Source organism: Trichoplusia ni, chromosome 7 (genome assembly GCF_003590095.1).
Source record: "Trichoplusia ni isolate ovarian cell line Hi5 chromosome 7, tn1, whole genome shotgun sequence".
Taxonomy (NCBI): domain Eukaryota; kingdom Metazoa; phylum Arthropoda; class Insecta; order Lepidoptera; family Noctuidae; genus Trichoplusia; species Trichoplusia ni.
Window position 1 is genome coordinate 231,111 of NC_039484.1, and position 23,375 is coordinate 254,485.

The window sequence follows — 23,375 nt, forward strand, 5'->3', positions numbered from 1 at the left end:
ATCTCAAACCAGTTTGTTTCATGTTTAGTGTTTATATCCTATAAATTTAGTACTTCCAATTTTCTTAATACAGAATTATAAGAGCCAGAATTCCCAGCTAGGCAATAGATGACGTTACAAATTTGCGGCTCCTTTCGGCTTAATAGGATTCCCAATTAATTACACGTCTAGACTGAGGTATCATCTATAAAACATGGTATTAGACTTCATAAATACTTGATGCACAAAGTGTACCTTCAAGCACATGTACTTTTGGGAATCAAGGCGTTGTGTTACAGGCCTTTACGATGCAAACTTATTGCTTTGCTTTTTGTTGTTTAAGATGAAGAGAATTATTAGAAAAATACCAAGAATACGTAAATATCGCATTTTGGTATATGGAAAAAGAAATGGAAACTGCAGAAACACTTTTTACAACATTTCATACAAAAAAGCTACTTTCCTGTTTCCATGTCACAAAGGTGTGTATTACCCAAAATATTCAAACGCGACTATCATTCAAGTCATAAATTTCAGACAAAGTCATCCAAAATATGCAATTTTCGATAGACATATAACAATTATGTAATAAATCACATCAGTACAACATCCATTCCATGCATTCGGCAGTACACAAAACATGTAGGAGACCAAGAGTACACAAACCTCGGGTCCCGGTTAGAGTCCCGACGGAGGTAAGTTCGAGCCCCGCTGTCTCGCAACTTACAGGCGATGCATTAATTAATTCATTATTAATACAAGCTCAGAACATTTACTTAGCTCCTACTTTAAGTTGAGTAACGCTATTAGAAAGTTAGCATTTAGAATTTAAGTTTTTGATACGGGATTGCTATTTGGAGAAAAGACTTTTAAAAGAGGTTCTACATCATTTTTGTTTTGCAAAATAGAGCAAATAATTGGACACGAATAGAAATTCAAAACTACGCAGCCTAAAACATAAACTTTTTTTTTTGTTATAAAAACGACTCCCGCACTAAGCAATTTAATCCTTGTGTCGCGGGAGATTTTACAAACATATAAATCACATGCGCAATGACTGAAGACTACTATTTTAAAACATGTTTTCTTGAAATGCAATACGACATAAAACTATTAGAGTGAGAAAGCCAACAGTCCCTTTACGTTGAGGGTTAGAAATCTCCCGAGGAAACAACAAATCTACTAAATTACAATTAACTTAATCAGAACACCTGACACCCTCGAAAGTTCCTAAGCGTGATGAAATAAATAAAAGGAACAATTAACATGCGTTGTCCATTTCGTCAGCCTTCAAATTAGGTCAGACGATGCAATTTAAACTTGTACCGGGGGTCTGTAGATTAGGGCCAGGGGTCATAGTTCATTATTAGAGAACATTTCACTACCGGGACTTAATTTTGGGACACGAAATTCACTAGGTGCTTGACAAAAATTTCCATTACCAATTACAAATTGAGCCTTAAACTTGGTAGGATAAAGTTTAGTTTGGATTGGAGAATTTTAGGTTCTACAAGAGTGTGTAACTTCTTCAGTTTCGTCTCGGGCTTCATTGTAAAATGTCCGAAGGTACAGAAAGATAGCCGATAAGTTACTTACTTAGCCGTTGTAATGTATGCAAGGCAGTGTATTAAGCCGTGTTAATTTGCACTTGTCAACGAGGGCTCTAAGATTGTGGAGTAGTTCAGTTGAAACTGTTGGGGTGCTCTGGGTGAAAATTCACTCCCTCTTTAATGACTTTGCACTTTCGAACGAAGATCATACCTTCAGAAATGTACTAGGATATTTTAAGGCAAAGAATATGTAGTGAATATTGCCTACTATCTACAAGGCCTGTATTTGTTTATCAAAGAACTAAAAATGACAAAGAAACATACAACTGACTTCAAATTAAAAATAAGCCAAAATTAATGAAATTTTAAATGGATAAATTTAGAACCTCCTCCTTTCTGAAGTGAGTTGATAACTACCATGAATATACTGCAGAGTATAATATAATTAAGGCATCATAAGCAAAGTCAAACTAAAGTTTTAAGTAAATTTAGAGCAAACAATACAAAGCCAAATAAATCAATGAAATAAAATTTCGAACCAAAATCAAGGCTTCTTGAAAACAAGTTAAAAAACCTTGAAACATTTTGCAATCTGGGACTCATTACGAAAGTCGGACTGATTTTCTGCCCGATTTCTTAAGACGAATAAAATTAATTTGTACAAGATACCCGTAGGATTTTGTTACACGAGGATAATCAAATCTCCGATAACCTGCGACTTAGATTTTACTAACGCGCTAATCTTTATCTAGTTGGTATTGCGATATTCGCTCAATTTTCGCCAGGTATTGGATCAAAACCAAGCAGGACGTAGCTTTTGCCTTAAGAGCCTTAAGCCTTCCCATTGTATTGCCATATAAAAGAGTACTAGGAAATTTCTGGTATAGAAATAACATAATACACGAATAAAAAACATAATAACAAAAAATTTAAGTAATACAAAATTTCATGGAAATCAATCAAGCCGTTTTGGAGAACTTAAATGCAAACACAGCGACACAAAAATTTTATATATCAGAAGATTTCTGTAGACAAGTACAAAACCCTTTGCGATGCGACGTTCGACCAAACACCGATAAAGAACACATGCTCGTATACAAGTGAGTGTCAGTAATAACCCGTATCTTTCGTTTAACCCACGCTCCAGTAGACCATGTTCAAATAATGGCTTATCTAGAGGACGCAGCACGTTTTATTCCAAACATGTCAACATCAATATCGATGCCCACGTCACAGCTCGGCTCAAACCCAATTTCTCTCACTACATATTACATTACCTGTCATAACATGTACAAACAACGTGCGCCGTGCTGTAACGTGGTGTGAATCGAACCATCTTATTACGGGATTTCTTTTAAACTTTATCGACGGTACTTTAGCTTAGAGATATATTTGTGTCATGAGGATTTTGGGAAATAGAGAGTTTCTTTTAATTGTAATGAATGCTGCCTTCATTCTGAAAACTAGCCCAATCGATTTCTCAAATTCGACCAAATAAACACTATTTATTCGTGAGAAAGCAAAATAAATAGTATCGAAGAAGGGACTACATCAATATTCCTCAACATCCACATCGGATCGTTTGAAATACGCCTTCCAAGTATTTCTATCTATCATTCTCATGAACTGTGCGAAACAGGGACCGCGGGACCATCCATTACAGACAGTCTGTGCAGTCGAGAGCCAATCGGAAATTCAATTTCCGATATGATACGATCCGCTAAGAGATTGCTGAAAAACGATAGCTCTGCTCACGGATACACGGTGAACATAAACGATCTCCACTCAAGCTTATAAACGAATATTTGATCCCAGTCTTTGTTAAACAAGCTATCTTTAAAATTAAAATCAAAACTGAACAAATCGATTTTATATTTTACAACAGGTAATGACAAACAAACATTGAAAATTGTTAGTAATATATCATAACGGACTCCACATCAGAATCACTCTCTGATCCATAGCAAGGTTGGAAGCGGGCCACATTGGATAGTTTCCCTAAATACATGGCGTTCATGTTCGTCGCTTTCGACTTTTTAGACGGGCCCGCTCTCTGTGGCTTGGCCGCTGGTCTTTTCCGTTTCGAAGCATCGTTAACAATAATAGTTGGAGTGGGCTTGCAAGCCCACGCCTGGGCTGTATTTTTTATTCGTTGATACAAATTTTGCTTTATAAATCCTTGAACAGGTTTAGGCTCTTGTTTGCGAAGCGGTTGATTATGTACATACTCGTTTATTTTAATTGGTTCCGCACTATTTTGAAGTTTTACATCGTGTAAATTCTTAGCTTCCTCCGTGAAAGATGTCGGTGGAATTTTCCCAGCTAAAATCGCTTTCATTGCTTGCCTAAAATTGAAAAACGGACTAAGGTTATTAACTCGTAAACTGTATACAAACTATATAATTTATATTGGGATTGCAAGACAATTTCTATCACATTATTACCTAATTTCATCGGCAGAGTTAAAATCCAATGCTTTCATATCCTTCATATTGTGGGAATTTTGTTCAGGGCTGAAAGTATCCCCTCTCGACGTCGTTGCCTTTTCGTCGTCAGTTCGGTTTCCTCTTTCATCCCCAGAGCCATGATTTAGTGATGTATTGCTGTTAGATTTTTCCATTCAAACAAAAATTAGTGAAAAATATGTACAAAAAATAAATAGCACTGTGAAGAAAGATGTGTCATAGCGACATCTTGACATCAAATTCTTTTTACAAACTTCTTTATGAAATCGAAGAAGTTTTTAACTCTTTTAATTACGAGGAGCTACCTACAAGTTTAGTAATACCACGTGGTAAACTAGCAACACCTTATGAAGGACAAAATAACTAGAGATGTTAAAGGATTTAATATAAATAAGAAGCAGAATGCATCTCATCGCTTCAGTCTAGACGAACAAAGAAAAATGTCGCATTCAGAATTTAATTAATCAAAATCTCACATCGTACTTTGGTATATTCAAATACATAATTTAGTGAAGTCAAGGAGAAACTTGGATGAAGCGTACCTACAGCAGAACATTTCATTGCGGCAGGTTACGACACACTGGGGAACGATGCTTAATAAGCTTTATAATTTAACGCAAATTCACCCCGCCTTGAAACAACACGAAGACTTATTAGTGGCAAGAATTCTGCACTGCAAAATTAGCTGAAGGTTTACGACATTGCCTACAAAACGCCGGAGGACACGCTTTAGTAGATTCTTCGAGTATCCGGAATATTGACCTAAATTCTAGTATTCTGTAAGATGAAACTGAAAATAAATCTGAATTGTGTGCTCGGAGATAATTAAAACTGTCTTCACTGTTCGGAGTGTTTGAAATGGAGCGTCTATTTGGAAAGGAGGCGAATATTTTATATTGAACAGTGCGGGATGGCCGCGGGCGAACGGGCAGGCGAACGGGCGCGCTAGTAGTTCATTGAAGCATTTTCTTACTGGAGTGTCCACAGTGGCGCGCATCTGTGCCGACCATTCTCATAATGGAATGGCCTGTTTATCCCGACCCGAGTTTTCTTAGCGCTTAATAGTTTTAAAATAAAACCAAGTAAATAGTTATGTTCATGAACGAATTTGATTGTTCGACACAACAGTACATTAAGTACGTTATATATTTAGTGAAATTTATTATTTTCTTACCTGTTTTTGCTTCTACTTTAATCGCAACAGGCTAACAGGTAATCCGTTCTGAGAAACATTTGGAAACCTGTCGCAGTTCCAATCCTTTTTCACATTAATCCTTTCCACTGGCACCAATATTTCCTCGAACCTGCACTTTAATACGTCACTGGGATTTATAGCTTTCTTTACTTTTGTATCGGCGTAAGTAGTTGCCGATAATTTAGTGGCTCCAATCACCTATTGCACTCAGCCTGGATCCGTCGCCTATAAAATGTTGCAGGCTTTATTAGAAGAATTGTAATAAACTGAGATTTAGTAGGTCGGTGTTAATGGATGCGTACTTATGAGTGAGTTATATGATGGTAATATATTTGATATAAGTATTCAGCTGACCAACATTTGTTTTCTACTTATGTTTGGTAGCCTAGGGACGATAAGAGCACTACAGTATGTGTAAGAATTTGTTCAAGTCAAAGTAATTTAAAAATAATATTTCCATTATCAAATACCACAGAATCGGAATGAGTCCTCAGAAAATACAGTAAACAGGCTGTGTTTGTTCAGTATACCCATAAAAAGCACCCTTCAACGTCTTCACACGAAATTGCAATTACTTAGTGTTCACAATCTTCGCTTGTTCTATTTTGGTAGCCGAGTCTCCTACATTCCACTTTGTTCCATTTTGGACCTCCTCTTGGGAACCCTCTCCGTCTTCTGAACAAAACATTTTTAGACTCATTCAGAATTTAGAAATGTTTTTGTGGATTCGTTCTCGCTTTTAGACTTCTCGCATGAAGACGAAGCCGAGTGCAACCTACATCAGACTGTGGTCTGACCTTGGCCGTCATGAGTGTAAGATTTTCTATTTTTATTTTTAGGTTATTCTTGACTTTTAATTCTTAGAAAGCCAAAGCTACTGTTTAGATACGTTGGCGTTGTTTTCTTCTTTTGAATTGTTTGTAAGCTAACATGTTTAACGAGTATAAGATTCGATCCCTGTTACTTGTGTCAAGAGAAAAATGATGGAAACTAGCCTATACGCGTACTATAGATATAAGAGAGTACTCCCAATATGAGAGAATTCTGACTAGTAAGAACAATACAACGTAATAGACTTCAACTATATCGTGCCAGTTGTAATGGGCCACTTAAAGAAACGGTCGGTATTGAGTTCGTGTTCTTTAGGTAGCTCGAAGATAGCAATAGGTATTACTGAACAAAATTTGTTCTTTTTTTGTAGGTATTCTGTTCAGGTCACACATCAATGAAATTCGGATAAGATTTAATTTTAAATTTAATAGATCAATTTTTTTTAATAGTTCGTCGGGCTGTCCCTCTGATTGCATCGGGAATTATAGAGACGATCTACATTTAAAAATCTCACTTCATTAAAAAGTGTCATTTGTGGTAATGTAATGATGAAATAAGTTTTTACAGAAGGGCTTCTAAAACCGATAACCTAACAAAAAAACCCAGAAGTTTTTTTTAGAACATCCATGCACTAGGTAGAAATATAACACAGAGGCAATAACTGACACATATGGGAACAATACTACAAAAGGCGAACGGAGTTGTCTGTACCAAGACACAGGCTCAGATGGTGAAGTAAATTGACTCCCGCCGCTTGTCCGACCAACAGATTTATAGAAGATTATACTCCAGAGAAGTTTTTAAGTGCTCTTCAAGTCACATATGTTCATCGAAAGAAATGGTAAAAGGATTTTATCGGTGGCGAGTAACGTTAGACATAATGCCTTCGCCTAATCGTTTTCAAAAGAAAGATTTCTCCGGTCATTAGAGGTAAGACTGTTATTTTTTCTTGATTTGGCAAAGGTAAGTTTCGGATTTGGACAATCGCGTGTTCATTTTTTATCTGATTTTTAGGTTACGAGTGGATTTCGGGGATAAGTAAGTTAAAATATAAGACCCGTTTGGTGGTTCACAACTAATGATCGATTACAACACAAAAAGAAAGCAAACAAATCATGTCTTATCAAGACAAAACTTTCGTACTTTTTTAATATATACATAAGCTTGGTTCTTTCTAAACTATTTTCACATCGAACAAAGGTTTCACCCAATCCTTAAAATCTCAGAATACTTCAACAAAGGGTAAGGAGCCGATTTACTTAGTAATAATGTATTGAGTTTAAGGGTCAACGATTATGTAGTACTCACTCATAAACCCTTTGACCAAGTAACCTACCCTTGCCCTTCAAACTGACCCTTTCAACTACAAGTTTATTGGAATTGATGAGAATCCATCTTTAAGATACCTTTTTGTATTGACTACGAAAATGTAAGAAGCAAAATTCTGAATTTACTATAAACAGATCAAGTTTATTTAACTTTGCTCTAAATCATGTGCAGGCTCAAAGCTTGAATTGATAATAAATTATAATACTTAATCTTCATGAATAAACATACTAAAAACTAAACCAGCTAATGGAATTAAAATTGTGCTTTCCTAAAAAGTAGCAGATTTTATACTTATTCCTGAGGCCTAACATACCTAAAAGGCAGAACCACCCACTTTTGTATTATTAAACAAATGCTCAAGATTGGTTATTAAATACAAATCCCTATAGCAACAGTAACATTCTTTGATTTCTATCTCCACAATTGCTTTCACCAGTAGTCCCTAGGGGCGCATTCCTTTCCATAGCACCAGCCTGCACACTTTTGTCTTCATGATTAGCCCATTTCGTTTGGTAATCGTGGACCACAAGATGTTTTGTTATTCTCAGTGATGTATTAGCCTTTAATGTTTTTCATTTCCATCCATTGTAATGAAGAACAACTGTGTTCTATTTATGTAGACCTCGTTTTAGATAATGATGTTGAGTGAATTAGATAGGCTTTATTTATTAGAGCATTTTGTGTTTAGAAGGTTTTTTGGGAATATACTATTTTCTGTTTTTCTTATCTCTTTAAGACAGGTGTGTCATCAGAATTGCGTGCCTATTAGATATGTAGATAGTATGATATGATATTAAATTTTTTAATTGTTGGATTTATGTACCTAAATGTCCGGAACCTACTACTTGGATGGCACTACAAAGATCTCTTTGTTTCTGAGTGTAACACCTATATTTTCAATTTACTTGAAATTTTCTATTCTTATCCACCAACACAACTCCATCTTATCGAGATTTAACAATACATAATAACAAAATCAAATACTGCAAACACACAGATGTTCTACAGAATTGAAAAATATTCTGATCATCTCGTAACCGGTAATGGAAAAGGGATTTTAAAACGAGACGCTTAAAGTTTAAATTCCAATAAAATGATGGTTATCAGATATCTTGGGGAGAAAACCCCGCACGTTTGGAAGACTCCATCATCCTTATTTACTTTGGAGACAAAGATAAAAGCGTTGGTCCAAGAGATTTATACAACGGTTGTTTGAGGACCGCAAAGATAGCATTGGAAATATTATAGGGATGCTGGATCTAGAATTTACTTAGATCTTTGCTACATGTATGAAATTTTAATTTTTAACGGAAAAAGGATAATAACGTTCATAATAATTTCATTTACTTGGCCAAACAGTTTGAAACGTATTGTAAAGTAGGGCGTATAGTAGGGCCTGATGCCGAATATACCACCGAAAAATACTTTAAGAGCATTTACAAACACGACTGAATAAACATTACACATGCACAGCAAATAACTGCTATTCATGACAACGTTGTACCAATATGGTAACTCGTGATCCTATTCGTATTTTTCAAGTTTTTCCAAAGATTCAAATATTACATTCAACAAAAAAAGTTCAAATAAATGGAACAAAGCTACAAAAAAGGTATTAAGTTTTCTAATTAATTTCTCTACTACCAAGTATTAATACAACTGTGACTAAAGGAGAAAACCAACAACTAAATTAATTCTCCATGCATTTTTTATCTTTCAAGACAGACCGAATAGTCGGTAACCCAATGTCACGGCTAATCTACCATATAATTAGCAATATCTAAAACTTTCTGAATCACGTCTGTCCAAGTCCCAAGTGCTGCCAAGGTAAAAACTTGGCATTGTTTGGTAGAACTAATTAAGACAACGTCCTAATCCACCGCGGCTTGATCGAATTGTGACTAGACGGTGGTCTTATGGACGTCTTACCTATTCAATTACGAAGCTGTCTGCTTTAAGATTAAGAGAGGCAGAAATACTGCAGATGTTTAACGAATTACGGCCCATAAGTGAGAATATAAAGTGTAAAGTGCTCATTCGGTAATGTGATCTTATGTATGCATCGATACTTGAATAATTCTTTTTTTATAATTGTCACAATAATAAAGACGCAATGAATATTACAAAATGCTAAAGTAAACTTATACGTACCAATTTCTATTGACCTAATTGAAGCTCCATATGATAACGAAGTGGTACTGCAGATAGTACATATATCCATCAATTACATTTCTAATAAAATGATGGCTCCGAATTGAGAGCGAGAGAATATGACCTTAGGTCACCCTACCATATTGCCGCTCCGTCCATTGGTCTTGATATTCAAATCGCTGTATTATAAGACAGTATATCGCGATAGACAGCTTTGGGAAGGATGGAAATCAATACTCCTAGAAAAAAGCAAATTTAAATCAAGTATTCTTGACGCAAAAACCACTGTTATATCCATAGATAAACATGTTTCATTATCTATTCACCCGCACGACAAAACCCAAACATCGAAATTCAATTTCCAAACAGCCCTTGGATTTAAAATCGTTTAAAAATTCCACACAACATGCATTATGCTTTAGAATGGTTTGCCCTCAAATCCATTGACAAGCTCTGTAAGAGCCGTCTAAATCATATCGCACAATGGATTGGGGAATGCATTGAAAGTCAACAGGAACCGAATGCGGTGTCGAATTAATGGCATTGTGGATAAGTGAGGATTTTTCAATATTCGATTACAATGCATTCTTTGTGATGCCAAGTGATGTGATTGCAGGTGGTATTGTTAAAGCAATCGTTGAAGAGTACCTTGTGTTACTAAGAGTTTGCTTAAACCTTACTAATATTTCAGTTTATACAATTTCATAAAAATAGTCACAGGTAGATACACTAATCACACTACATACATAAATGAGAAAGTTTGTGTTTATGTGAGCCAGCGTGATCAGCAGCTATTTAGAATAAACAAATATATTAATCGAAATTTATAAATAAACATCACACTAATTAAAGAAAACAAACAAGACAAAGCAACACACTAATAATCTGTAGCGCCATTTTCGTGAAACAACATAATGTAGAAACAAATTCATTCAATGATCGTAAGAAAACTTTTAAGCAAGGGACGATACTCATAATTTATACAAGCATCGTGAAAAGTGAAGAAAGCATTCATCCTTCTGAAGTGGGGCATGAATAGAGCTTGGAGTTTACTGCGGCGTACAGAAATCATGTGATTTCGGTCGGCGTGAAGTTCAAGCAGTTATTTTGATATGTTTACCTGAAAGCACTTGAAGAAATTGAGGCTCGGAAAGGTAGGGATGAAGGATTCCTGTATTGTTGAGAAAATGTTTTGAAAACTTCAAGTGTCAGGCCGAATCGCGGTGAGTAAAATGGAGGGATAAAAATCTAAATGGATTCTGAAGATGATATTTTATGTTACTTGTGACAGGCTTAAATACCTCTCTTTCAAATATAGTTACTTCAATTAGGGTTTATAAGTTCTCCTATGACCACTCATCTACTATATAAGTAGCTTAGTGGCCACTAATAAATATGCCATGAAAAAAAGATCTTCCAAAAAAAGGCATTAAAGCAAATGAAAAATTCACGTAAAGCATTTACAAACATCAAGTTAAACCAGAAACAATTTACCTCAACGGCATTGTCGTACAAAAAAATTAAGACAAATGTAGACGAAAAAGTCTCACAAATAAACTATAAGGAACTAGTTAATACAACCTTAAGGGACTGTCCGATAGTAAGCGACTAAATGGTTTTGTAGAGAAACAATTCAATGGACACCTGGGTCCCGCCGGGCAAGGGACGACTAATAGAGATAGAATTGAATTACATAGACAACTGGGTATATGACGAAGTGGCTACAAACTTCTTGTAGGTTCTTAACGTTATAGTTATTGACTGACTTTAGTAATACAAGGGTATTTCTGTAAGTAGTTCATTATGTAATAATAATTACGTATATATGCAAACTTATTTAAATTTTGAGCCCAGTCAGTCTAGTTTGTCGAAGTATTAGGTAAAGATTTCATGAATAGGTAAAACACATTACTGTAGATGTACATTTTATTTGTTTATTTACCCAGGCATTATAAATAAGGCATTGATTTGTGATTAATACTTGGATAAATAAGTTCGTAATTTTTTATCATTATCCATAAAATATCTGATTATAAACGTCCAAAACGAAACATAAAACTTTCTATTTCAGTACTTTCTACACAATTCTAACCTTAATGATCGTTGAGCTGCAAAGCCTACAACAAATCCCATTGCATTTCAACTATTTTTGTTTATTTACGCAAAATACTCCAGTATATCAAAGGTTCAGCGCGAATCTATGTCATTTAGCAAAAATACGAGGCGACTTACCATACATAAGGATAATCGTCGAGTCATTTCCATCTATGAGCATGTTTACTGCGAGAAAATCCGCTTTCGCTTGTATTTCGATTCCATGAGACAGGATGTCAATACAAACATTTAGTGTCAGAACTATTTATGCTGCTATAAGAATAAAGTATGGAAACTCTGTGCTGGGTTCTGTAAAAGGTGAGATGGCTTAAGCGAATATGGAAAGTATTGTTTCTTTGATTATCTTATAGATACTTAAGTGTGAATGTCTTCTAGGCAAAGGTTTCTTCCCTAAATGTTTGATCCCATGAAACTAAACTCTCCACGATCACGTAAATGAGATCAAGTAGACCATAAACTGTTAAATGATTATAATTGCGTGTTCGCTAAAAGCAATTTATACTGGAAAAAATACCCAAATTCTAACTTTATTTGCTTCGTTTAATATAATCATATAAAATTCAGCAACTGGCGTCTACCATTAGCGAATTACCCTTCAAACTCTGTAAATACATTTATAAGTACAGGTACCATATACGTAGGTCACTAGGAAAGTTTTGAGATTTGGCACCTGAACTTCATTTTTTTTCAAAATAATTTCCGTTGGCTGCTATACATTTCTCCATACGCCGAAACCAATCATCAAACATTTTCTGCCATACTTCTTTAGAAACTTCTTCACACGCTAAGTCCCACGCTTGAATTAATTCGTCATCGTTGGAATACTTCCGTCCTTTCAGTTTATCCTTTATCATCGGGAACATTCCAAAATCACAGGGTGCAAGGTCGGGGCTGTAGGGAGGGTGTTCAAGTAAAATTAACCCAGTGTTGCTTAAAAAATCTAGAGTTAATTGAGCGCGATGTGCAGGTGCGTTATCGTGTTGCAGTCGCCAAGTGTCGAGACGCGAGTTGGGTCGTAGGTTTTTGAGAGATTCAATCACTTGAGGTAAACAAATTTCTGTGTACCATTTTGCGGTAACAGTTTTCTGTTCATCAAGACGTATAGTTTTTATTATGCCCCTTTTACCGAAGAAGACTACGATCATTTTCTTTTTCACGGATCGAGACTGTTTGACGGTGGTTGGCTGTTCCTCATCTTCAAAAATCCATACCTTGTTTTTAGACTTAGATTTGACATCGTAATAGTAAAGCCAAGATTCATCACCTGTTATTATAGAATTCACGTAAGGTGATTTTGCACCATCGAACATATTGAGCATTTTTTGACACCAGTTTTTACGACACTCCATTTGAGTAACTGTTAACAGATGAGGTTCCCACAACGTACAAACTTTTGTAACTTTAAGATGATCGTTTAAAATTTTGTGAATTGACGGTGCACTAATCTTCAAGGTCTCTTCTATTTGTTTATAAGTTATATGTCTATCTCCTTCAATTAGTTTCTTAACAGCAGCTATGTTTTCTAAAGACACAGTTTCAGTAGGCCGCCCGGGACGAGAATCGTCAGACAAGCTAAAATCTCCTCTTTGGAACTGTTTGTACCACCGATACACTGAGCTACGGGATGGTGCTTTTTCTTGAAATACAAATTTTAATTCACTAACACAATCATCAGCACTCAAACCTCGCTTGAAATTATAAAACATTATTGCCCGAAAGTCGCGTCGCGTTAACTCTGCCATCTCGACTTAATTAAAAATTATTAAAAAATTATTACGGGTAGATAGAATTATTTTTTTATTTACTACCTGCTATTAATAAGGTAAGCTATTAGCGGTAACAGTTTGATACTTATGCTCTGGATAGTTTAGCGATATCTCAAAACTTTCCTAGTGACCTACGTACTTTACTTTACATCAAGTGATAAAGCAAGAACTAGAACTTGAACTCTATCATTTGACACAATTCTAAACCCCACTCAATACACATTGTTCGACAACACGAACAAACACGCAATCAGTTCGACAGCCTTAGTCAGACAGGTTAACCCATCAGACCAACAATAACTCATAGCACAAAGCTTCAATCTAAAACAATCCAGAATCCCTAAAGACTACGAATCAATTCCAATAGAAAAAACTGACTTCAGAACAATGGCAGACATTTAAATGTTGGAGAGAATTTCTATTTTTATTGAATCCTTTGTTAACTGAAGCTAGATTTTATTTAGAATTGAAAATGTGGAGATATAAAACTATTGGAGACTTTCGCATGGTCAGCCAACGATAGATAGTTTTCATTGTTTCGATAAATTTTATACCTTTTACAAAGAAACAGAGCCTTTTTTATTTCGTTTACAGTTGAGATAGAACTTTTTCTAGCCAAAAACAAAGTCTTTTCTACGTCTAGTCAATTACGCGTCAAGTTTTACTGGGATCTTTAGTGTCCGAATGTCGTGTTGTGTCGAGATCGCTCGAGTCTAATGGAGCATTACATAAAAAGGTTACTCAGCCTAGAAGAGCGTCTTATAGCTGGATTTAAAGGAACTGCGGAATAGAATTACGTAATACCGAGTTCATAAATAGACTTATCTAGATGACAAGATGGATAAGACAGTTCTTGTGAAGTTTAAAATAAAAATAAAACTGTTATTTGAACACTCGGTTTTTAGTAAAAGTTTTCTAGATCTTCTTATTTTGAAAACTTTTCAGTGTGCCTTGTTACAGTTGTTACATACATATGCTTATTAGTCAGACTTATTTAATCATCAACATTTTACGCAAATTAATATGCAAGTGTTATACAAAAACATCCTCTGTAATATATTTATCAAGTAAAGTGCCATCTACTTAGTGACTGCTAGACGGGGTGGCGAAGCAAAAACGTAGAGATTTTCTACGTTACTGGGGAAGCCCCATGGGGTGCACTTAATTAAATACAGCCCGATGGAAACCCCGCGCGCTGAGAAATCAAACATTTTCTGCATTTTTCTCTCTTTTCACGAACGAAAGCCAAATGAATGTGTAAGCCAACATCGTAAATTTTCTGATTCGATTATTTAAGTACTTTTTCTTAATTGATTTTTATGATCAAGCTATTTCCATGATTTCGTCTGCAGACTTGTGCTTTATGTGAACTCAACTCAAGGAGAAATTATTTTAACTAATTTTCTCGAAAAATACTGCAAAATCAAATTGGATGATGTTGATACAAAGTATTATTATGCCTAAAGACTATAGTAAAAAAAATCTTTGAAATGTGTACGGTATACCAATTTAAAAACATTTCATCATATAGATGCAGTGGGACACAGTAGGCTAGAGAAAAAATATAGATAAAGCTTACACCTGCGATACCTTAGCATTTTTTAAGTACAGACTTCATATAGAATTTTTTACGAAGATCCACTTTGAACATAAACTTTCCATATTTCGTACAAAAGAATGTAAAGTGAGTTCATTAATACCAATCCAGGAGCCTGGTAAGCATTCGACGAACATTCACTGTTAACCGTCTGTGCGTTACTCTTTATTAAAAATTCAAATAATAGGGTAGAGTGGCCTAAAGTGACGTCAGTAAGTGATCTCCAAGACCATGATTGAACATTTTATATTCAGTACAGTGCTGAAGAAACTGCCGAATTATTTTAGCGACGTTTTCGGTGTGAAGTAATGAGGGTTGCCTTTACTGAAAGTTTGGAGGTGAATTATTAAATCAAGCGACCTGTTTAGACCTGGTATTAGTAGTGGATCGTTAATTAAATGTAGCTTGCAGGTTTTGATAACTGGTTTAATGGGGAACTGAGTGTTACAATTTTAACGAAATAACTTTACGTAGTAACTTTTGCTAAATGTTACGATAAGTTATATATAAAAATAAATTGAAAAAATTCATAATGTTGTCCAAATTTACAAAAAGAATGAAGAAGTAGAAAGGAATATTTAATAAATTATAAATCTTTGATAATTAAAGATTCGTCTGAAAAAAAGTGCCGGAAATTAATGGCGGAAGCGGTCTCTGAAACATTTTATTTAATAAGACTGCGTGCAGCCCTTCGAACATAATTGTAAATTAATTGCGTTCTCAGGAAAAAGGGACTTTCTAATGGCTAATTAGGCAAACGATAAATATATTTTGAACAGGAGGCCCTTTGAATTACAATGTTCTCTTATTAATATACATCATACGAAATTTTGTATTTATGATTTCATTTTTTCGCTTATGATTTAGGGATTTGTTCTTTTGACGTTTTGTAATAAAAGCAAAAAAATAATTTTAAACGTTATATAAATGGACGAATTTAACTTAAAAGCATGCCAATCATAGGGATTGACTGTCCTCTTTAAAAGTATAGGAGAATAGTAACTAGGTACCTACGTTAAATAAATCAAAAGGAACTAAATACGTTAAATAACAGCTTTGAACAACAATACAAACAACGTGACATTCAATGAAGTGCAACAAACAGCCTCAAATATTTGTATTCTATACGCCGCGTAAACAACAATTAATAAAGAGTGGGACGTTGGACGCGGACTAAGTCGCGCGGCGACTGAATTCCAACAGTCCGGTGTAAAACTTTAATCACCGCTTAATTAAAGTCGAGTAACTTGTACGTGACCGGTATTCTTCTCCCCACATGCTCTAGATACTGTCGCCGCGGGTAGTCGAAGATTGCACAACCACGGTAAATACCCCACTACCCTCATAACACTTAATAACAAACAAAATTTATAACACCTTCTCGAGGCATTATTAAAAAGCTTTTTACCCATTTTCCAACTGAAAACAGTTTGAAATTTAAATTATTTTGAATGCATCGAGTTAATAATGTGCCCCATGTTGGGCGCCCACGCTGAGCCCGCGAATGAATTCCGCTAAGTCCGGTGCAGAACTTTAATCACCGCTTAATTAAACTGGAGTGTTTCGCACGTGACCGCCCCAGACCTGAGCATGCTCAAGATACTGCGTCCGCGGGGGTCCACAACACAACACTTCCAAGTAGGAAACTTACTTCCAACACTTTACATTATTTACATAGTATGGAACATTAAATTACTTAGTATTCTACAATAACCAACGATACTTACTGCTCAGTCCTACGAGGGCCATAAATTTAAACGTTTGTTACTCGAAGTGCATTTATATTACAAGTACACAACATTGTTCAAAACAATTGCAAGCGTCATAAAGAGCAACAAATACATCCAGCAGTCATACAACATTTTAAGGATATAAAGGCATTTGACGTAACGAGCACAGCTAACAATATATGTGCATCCTAAAAGTGATTTATACCCACCTAAATAAATAAACGTATATCAAAGTGAACGTTGTACGCGTAACATATGAAGATAGTTGAAGACAGTAATTTTACGCATTATATAACCCGTCCCAGGGCAAAGATGTGGACATTCGTCATCCGACTTCCGAGCGCGGCGGACCTGCTCCAGCTACCCTTATTTTGAAAGGACGGATAAACTTGTATCCGCTTACAGATTTATTTTCCGCACATAAATTATACCAGGGCCTCGATTTATCTGTTTTTGTCAAGTTATAAATTCTATGTATTTTGTATAACATCTGGTAACGCGAATATGTGACAAGCTTATATTAAACAGTCAAAATGAATGTCTTTAAATGTTGAATAATATCGCCGGGCCCATGTTGTGCGCCATTTGCAAGTAATACGGCAAAGCAATAAACTCGGCCAAGTCACATGTGAAAATGTGACTTGCATAATGTTACGTTCACTGCCTATAAATTCCTTTTTAATTAAAAACGTGACTGAACAAAAAGAGGGCCCACTAATCTACATTTTGTTTTATGTTTATATGAACCACATTCGGCGATACATATTACATAACTTTCAGGTACACAAATACGTTTGACACGATTCCAATTCTTGTTATAAGTTACAGCCGGCGTGAGCGTGGATCAAATATCAAATATATTATTTCAAAACAACGCGTAACGACATATAGACACGTAACATAAAAGGCAAACGTTTCTTTGAACACAAAGCCGAGCCTCAAGTCTCAAGCCCTTTGCTCTCGACTGGCAAACTATTTGAATTCTCGCCCCAAAATGCCATCTCAGTATCGAAACACCGCATGACATGGGACAATGATACATATTTATCATATGATATTTATTGCCGCTATGAAAAACTGCTGCGATTTTCTCGTCTCTTTTCCTATTTAAAGTTTGGATATTTTATGGGTAACGGGATTGTGGACGGTAAAGCTATACAAGCGTTCCATATTGTTATGGAAAATAAATCGCTGCGGTTTGGAAATTTTAGAAATATTTATCAGTATTTTAACCCTAGAAAGATAATCATATTGTGACGTACGTTAAAGATAATCATGCGTAAAATTGACGCATGTGTTTTATCGGTCTGTATATCGAGGTTTATTTATTAATTTGAATAGATATTAAGTTTTATTATATTTACACTTACATACTAATAATAAATTCAACAAACTATTTATTTATGTTTATTTATTTATTAAAAAAAAACAAAAACTCAAAATTTCTTCTATAAAGTAACAAAACTTTTAAACATTCTCTCTTTTACAAAAATAAACTTATTTTGTACTTTAAAAACAGTCATGTTGTATTATAAAATAAGTAATTAGCTTAACTTATACATAATAGAAACAAATTATACTTATTAGTCAGTCAGAAACAACTTTGGCACATATCAATATTATGCTCTCGACAAATAACTTTTTTGCATTTTTTGCACGATGCATTTGCCTTTCGCCTTATTTTAGAGGGGCAGTAAGTACAGTAAGTACGTTTTTTTCGTTACTGGCTCTTCAGTACTGTCATCTGATGTACCAGGCACTTCATTTGGCAAAATATTAGAGATATTATCGCGCAAATATCTCTTCAAAGTAGGAGCTTCTAAACGCTTACGCATAAACGATGACGTCAGGCTCATGTAAAGGTTTCTCATAAATTTTTTTGCGACTTTGAACCTTTTCTCCCTTGCTACTGACATTATGGCTGTATATAATAAAAGAATTTATGCAGGCAATGTTTATCATTCCGTACAATAATGCCATAGGCCACCTATTCGTCTTCCTACTGCAGGTCATCACAGAACACATTTGGTCTAGCGTGTCCACTCCGCCTTTAGTTTGATTATAATACATAACCATTTGCGGTTTACCGGTACTTTCGTTGATAGAAGCATCCTCATCACAAGATGATAATAAGTATACCATCTTAGCTGGCTTCGGTTTATATGAGACGAGAGTAAGGGGTCCGTCAAAACAAAACATCGATGTTCCCACTGGCCTGGAGCGACTGTTTTTCAGTACTTCCGGTATCTCGCGTTTGTTTGATCGCACGGTTCCCACAATGGTTAACTTATACGGTTCTTGTAGTAAGTTTTTTGCCAAAGGGATTGAGGTGAACCAATTGTCACACGTAATATTACGACAACTACCGTGCACAGGCTTTGATAACTCCTTCACGTAGTATTCACCGAGTGGTACTCCGTTGGTCTGTGTTCCTCTTCCCAAATAAGGCATTCCATTTATCATATACTTTGTACCACTGTCACACATCATGAGGATTTTTATTCCATACTTACTTGGCTTGTTTGGGATATACATCCTAAACGGACACCGTCCTCTAAAACCAAGTAACTGTTCATCTATGGTCAAATGAGCCCCTGGAGTGTAATTTTGTATGCACTGATGGATAAAGAGATCCCATATTTTTCTAACAGGAGTAAATACATCGTTTTCTCGAAGTGTGGGCCGTATACTTTTGTCATCCATTCTAAGACATCGTATCAAAAAATCAAAACGATCACGACTCATTACAGAGACGTACACCATTGACAAAGATCGATCAAAGAGGTCATCTGTGGACATGTGGTTATCTTTTCTCACTGCTGTCATTACCAGAATACCAAAGAAAGCATAGATTTCATCTTCATTCGTGTCACGAAATGTAGCACCTGTCATAGATTCCCGACGTTTCAATGATATCTCAGCATTTGTCCATTTTACAATTTCCGAAATTATCTCATCAGTAAAAAAATAGTTTGAAGCATAAAAGTGGGTCATATATATTGCGGCACATACGCGTCGGACCTCTTTGAGATCTGACAATGTTCAGTGCAGAGACTCGGCTACGCCTCGTGGACTTTGAAGTTGACCAACAATGTTTATTCTTACCTCTAATAGTCCTCTGTGGCAAGGTCAAGATTTTGTTAGAAGCCAATGAAGAACCTGGTTGTTCAATAACATTTTGTTCGTCTAATATTCACTACCGCTTGACGTTGGCTGCACTTCATGTACCTCATCTATAAACGCTTCTTCTGTATCGCTCTGGACGTCATCTTCACTTACGTGATCTGATATTTCACTGTCAGAATCCTCACCAACAAGCTCGTCATCGCTTTGCAGAAGAGCAGAGAGGATATGCTCATCGGTCTAAAGAACTACCCATTTTATTATATATTAGTCACGATATCTATAACAAGAAAATATATATATAATAAGTTATCACGTAAGTAGAACATGAAATAACAATATAATTATCGTATGAGTTAAATCTTAAAAGTCACGTAAAAGATAATCATGCGTCATTTTGACTCACGCGGTCGTTATAGTTCAAAATCAGTGACACTTACCGCATTGACAAGCACGCCTCACGGGAGCTCCAAGCGGCGACTGAGATGTCCTAAACGCACAGCGACGGATTCGCGCTATTTAGAAAGAGAGAGCAATATTTCAAGAATGCATGCGTCAATTTTACGCAGACTATCTTTCTAGGGTTAATAAGAATGCGGCTATCAAACTATCAGTCTAAAAGTAGTTACTTACAACGTCAGCGTGGTTTTTGTGTTTCTGGATACAATTTTAGTTGTTTAACGTTTTGTAGGTATTGCATTTCCTGATAACAATGACTAACAGTTGACTCTGACGGGTGATTCACCGTACGTACTTAAAAGAATTCGTCACAAGCACAAATACAATGCACGTTTCGATGAATATCTTGGAACTGTCCGACAATATACACTATCTTAAGTAGGAGGCTGCAACTTGGAATTTGTAGCATATGTCGTCCCGAGGTTTATCGCGCAAAATACCCAGTTACCCCACATCCCATACAAATTTGTCCTGGAGATATTATCAAAAACTCCCGTTTGGACCCTTCCGACGAAGGTTCGATCAAGCGAGTCGTTTATCAAAAAATGGTAAAGGACAGTCTCCGGGTAAAATTGTTGGCTTTTAAAGGCAGATCCTTCGATGAATTTATTATGCTACCTAAAAGTGTCAGCCGCAGTTTGCTTGGGCTGGACGATACAGGAATAATGGGCTAACACTCTGACGGGATGATGTAGAATGTTTGATCGTGTGTAAGAAAATTGAGTGTACTGTTTGTTATAAAATGTTTAAAGACCATATGAAAGCATTGGACAGTGATTAAGTTAGGTAAGTATACTTAAAATGCTTCGATGTATTATCAATCAACTTTCATCCAATACTTTTCAAACTCATGACAAGACAACTTGCTAATAATACACATTATACACGCATTCATTTGATCCTAGTCATTCTTTTAAACATCAAACGGTCTCTCTGTGCAACAAGCTACCGGGAGCTACCGGGAGCAGGGGAGCAGGGGAGCAGGTGTCGAGCCTCGCTATGAATTACTTGAGAACAGCTGTCGAGTGTCACCGGTGTTTTAACTACGCAACAACTTTTATACGTCATCCGACAATCTTGTGAATTGTAGGCGTATTGCGGATGGAAGCGTTTGAGGAAAGTCCTTACGAAATACGGAAAAAACGAGGCACAAAGAAGGCAGAAAATCCTGTTGTAGACATGGCTAAGTTAAATAGCACAAGTTTTGTTATAGAAGTGCATTTTTTGGAGCCAATATTATTCACTTGTTCAACAAGCCATACCAACCTACTTGCCACAGTTGTGAAACAATAATATGGTTTAACAACAAAAACATATAACAGACTTCAAATAAAAAATACTGACTCAAAGTAGACGAAATTTTATGGGATCACATGACAGCTATTTTATGTAAAATTAAAAAAGAACTATCAAAATGCATATTCAATAATAACGCAAGCTTACACCACGAAAAGCTAAAAGCAAGTTTTTTTTCCCCTCAGAATATAATAGCAAACAAATGATTCACAAAACAGCAGCAAAAAGTAATCAAATAACAAGTTGTAGTCAGTTGACCTTTACTTTCAACAAAACATGCACTGAGAGCTAAACGACATCGGAAACAGGATCTATAAGTCTACTATTATAAGTACAAGCAATGACATCACATAACACAAGTGGCATCAAAATATATGTTGGGCTAAAACAGGATATATTTTAATAAACCTGTTTTCATATTAGTAAGCTATGTCATGATTCTAACAATAATTTTCAAACAATAGTTTATATAGAATTTGTTATACTGTAATCTATATAATGAAGTACTCACACATTGCAATAAATAGGTACCTAAACCTATTTATTGCAATGTGTGAGTACATTTTTGTAGCATATTTCTGTAAAGAAATTATAATATTAACACATTCCGCTAAAGAATAATACTCATATATTTTGTAAACTTCTGCTTGGGAAAGGAAATGGAATATGTGTATGTATTATGGTCCATAGATCTAGTAATCATTGATGGATTGATTACGGAGAATAATACAGGTTTCAAAAATTGAACACACCGTTTCTATACTAATATATGAAGCTGAAGAGTTTGTTTGAACGCACTAATCTCAGGAACTATAGGTTTAAATTGAAAAAATATTTTTTTGTGTTGAATAGAACATTCATCGAGGAAGGTTTTATGCTATATAACATCACGCTGCGAATAATAGGAGCGAAGATACAACGGAAAATGTGGCAAAAACAGGGAAAAAAATTATCTTCGAGGGCTTTCGTTCAATAATTCCTAACTTATATCTTCTAATCACGCGGACGAAGTCACGGGCAACAGCTATTAATTTGGTAATTTAAAACTCCCACTAGACTTTACCAACTGGGCCATCAGACTAACAACTGTATCAACAAGACAAAAAACAAATGACACTTAAAAAGCCGTTAAAAAAACTCTGTTTACCTTGTTCAAACGGGCACCCGTCACAGATCACTTAAGCAAACATGGGCAGGTGCCCCTGGTCTAATAAGTAATAACCATTATAAATACTATCACCATTAGACGTACACACGAGGAACATTACCGTGAAGTTAACATAATTTGATGTATTAGGCTGTGAATGACTTATTCTATAACATTTATTTTAGCTTATAAAGAAATTAAGGATTGTTTCGTTTGCTTTTAAATGAGGTCTTATTGATTCGTTGGTGGGATTCTTTAAGTCCAGTATGGTAATTAAATCGTGTGGATTTCTTATTCAATTTATTTGGTTAGAGAATGTTGGATTTGGCGATAGGTTTTAGTAAACTTCATGGAAATTAAGATGACTGACGAATATTATGAGTACTTATATGTGAAAAGGTGGTCTTTTTTGAAAATTGAAAATCGAATTAGTATTGGGTATGTATTATAGAGCTTAAATTCAAAACCTTGCAGAAACTCTAAAACTCCCATGTACTATCATCAGTTTTGAATGTCATTATAATCAATTTTACATTAGCATTTCACTCAGGGGAGTCCAAAACAGTTACCTGCTCATTTGCATCAAAGGAATCCGTTAAATCCACAACTCCATCATAATAATTTATATAAATGTCTCCACTA

The 23,375-nt window shown here is 35.5% G+C and overlaps 2 protein-coding genes across 3 annotated transcripts in view; both read right to left on the bottom strand.

Annotated features, from left to right (window-relative positions):
* Positions 1–23,375, bottom strand: part of LOC113496087 (pleckstrin homology domain-containing family H member 1-like) — a gene marked incomplete at its 3' end in the record, with an annotated part of 255,189 nt that overhangs the window by 224,487 nt on the left and 7,327 nt on the right.
* LOC113496086 lies at positions 3,385–4,304 on the bottom strand. Of its 2 annotated transcripts, none has more exons than XM_026875200.1 (2): positions 3,974–4,304; positions 3,385–3,874 (listed from the first exon to the last, which is right to left on the bottom strand). In XM_026875200.1, exons 1-2 carry the CDS (start codon positions 4,147–4,149, stop codon positions 3,442–3,444), a joined length of 609 nt encoding a protein of 202 aa, XP_026731001.1. In that variant the 5' UTR covers positions 4,150–4,304; the 3' UTR covers positions 3,385–3,441. The 2 variants fall into 2 exon arrangements, with proteins under 2 accessions (XP_026731001.1, XP_026731000.1); XM_026875199.1 differs by having other exon boundaries at positions 3,385–3,892.

Coding starts and splice junctions, on each gene's coding strand:
- LOC113496086 (XM_026875199.1), bottom strand. CDS start 4,149: ATGGAAAAATCTAACAGCAATACATCACTAAATCATGGCTCTGGGGAT. Junction 3,893..3,973: donor AACTCTGCCGATGAAATTAG/GTAATAATGTGA, acceptor TAATAACCTTAG/TCCGTTTTTCAATTTTAGGC.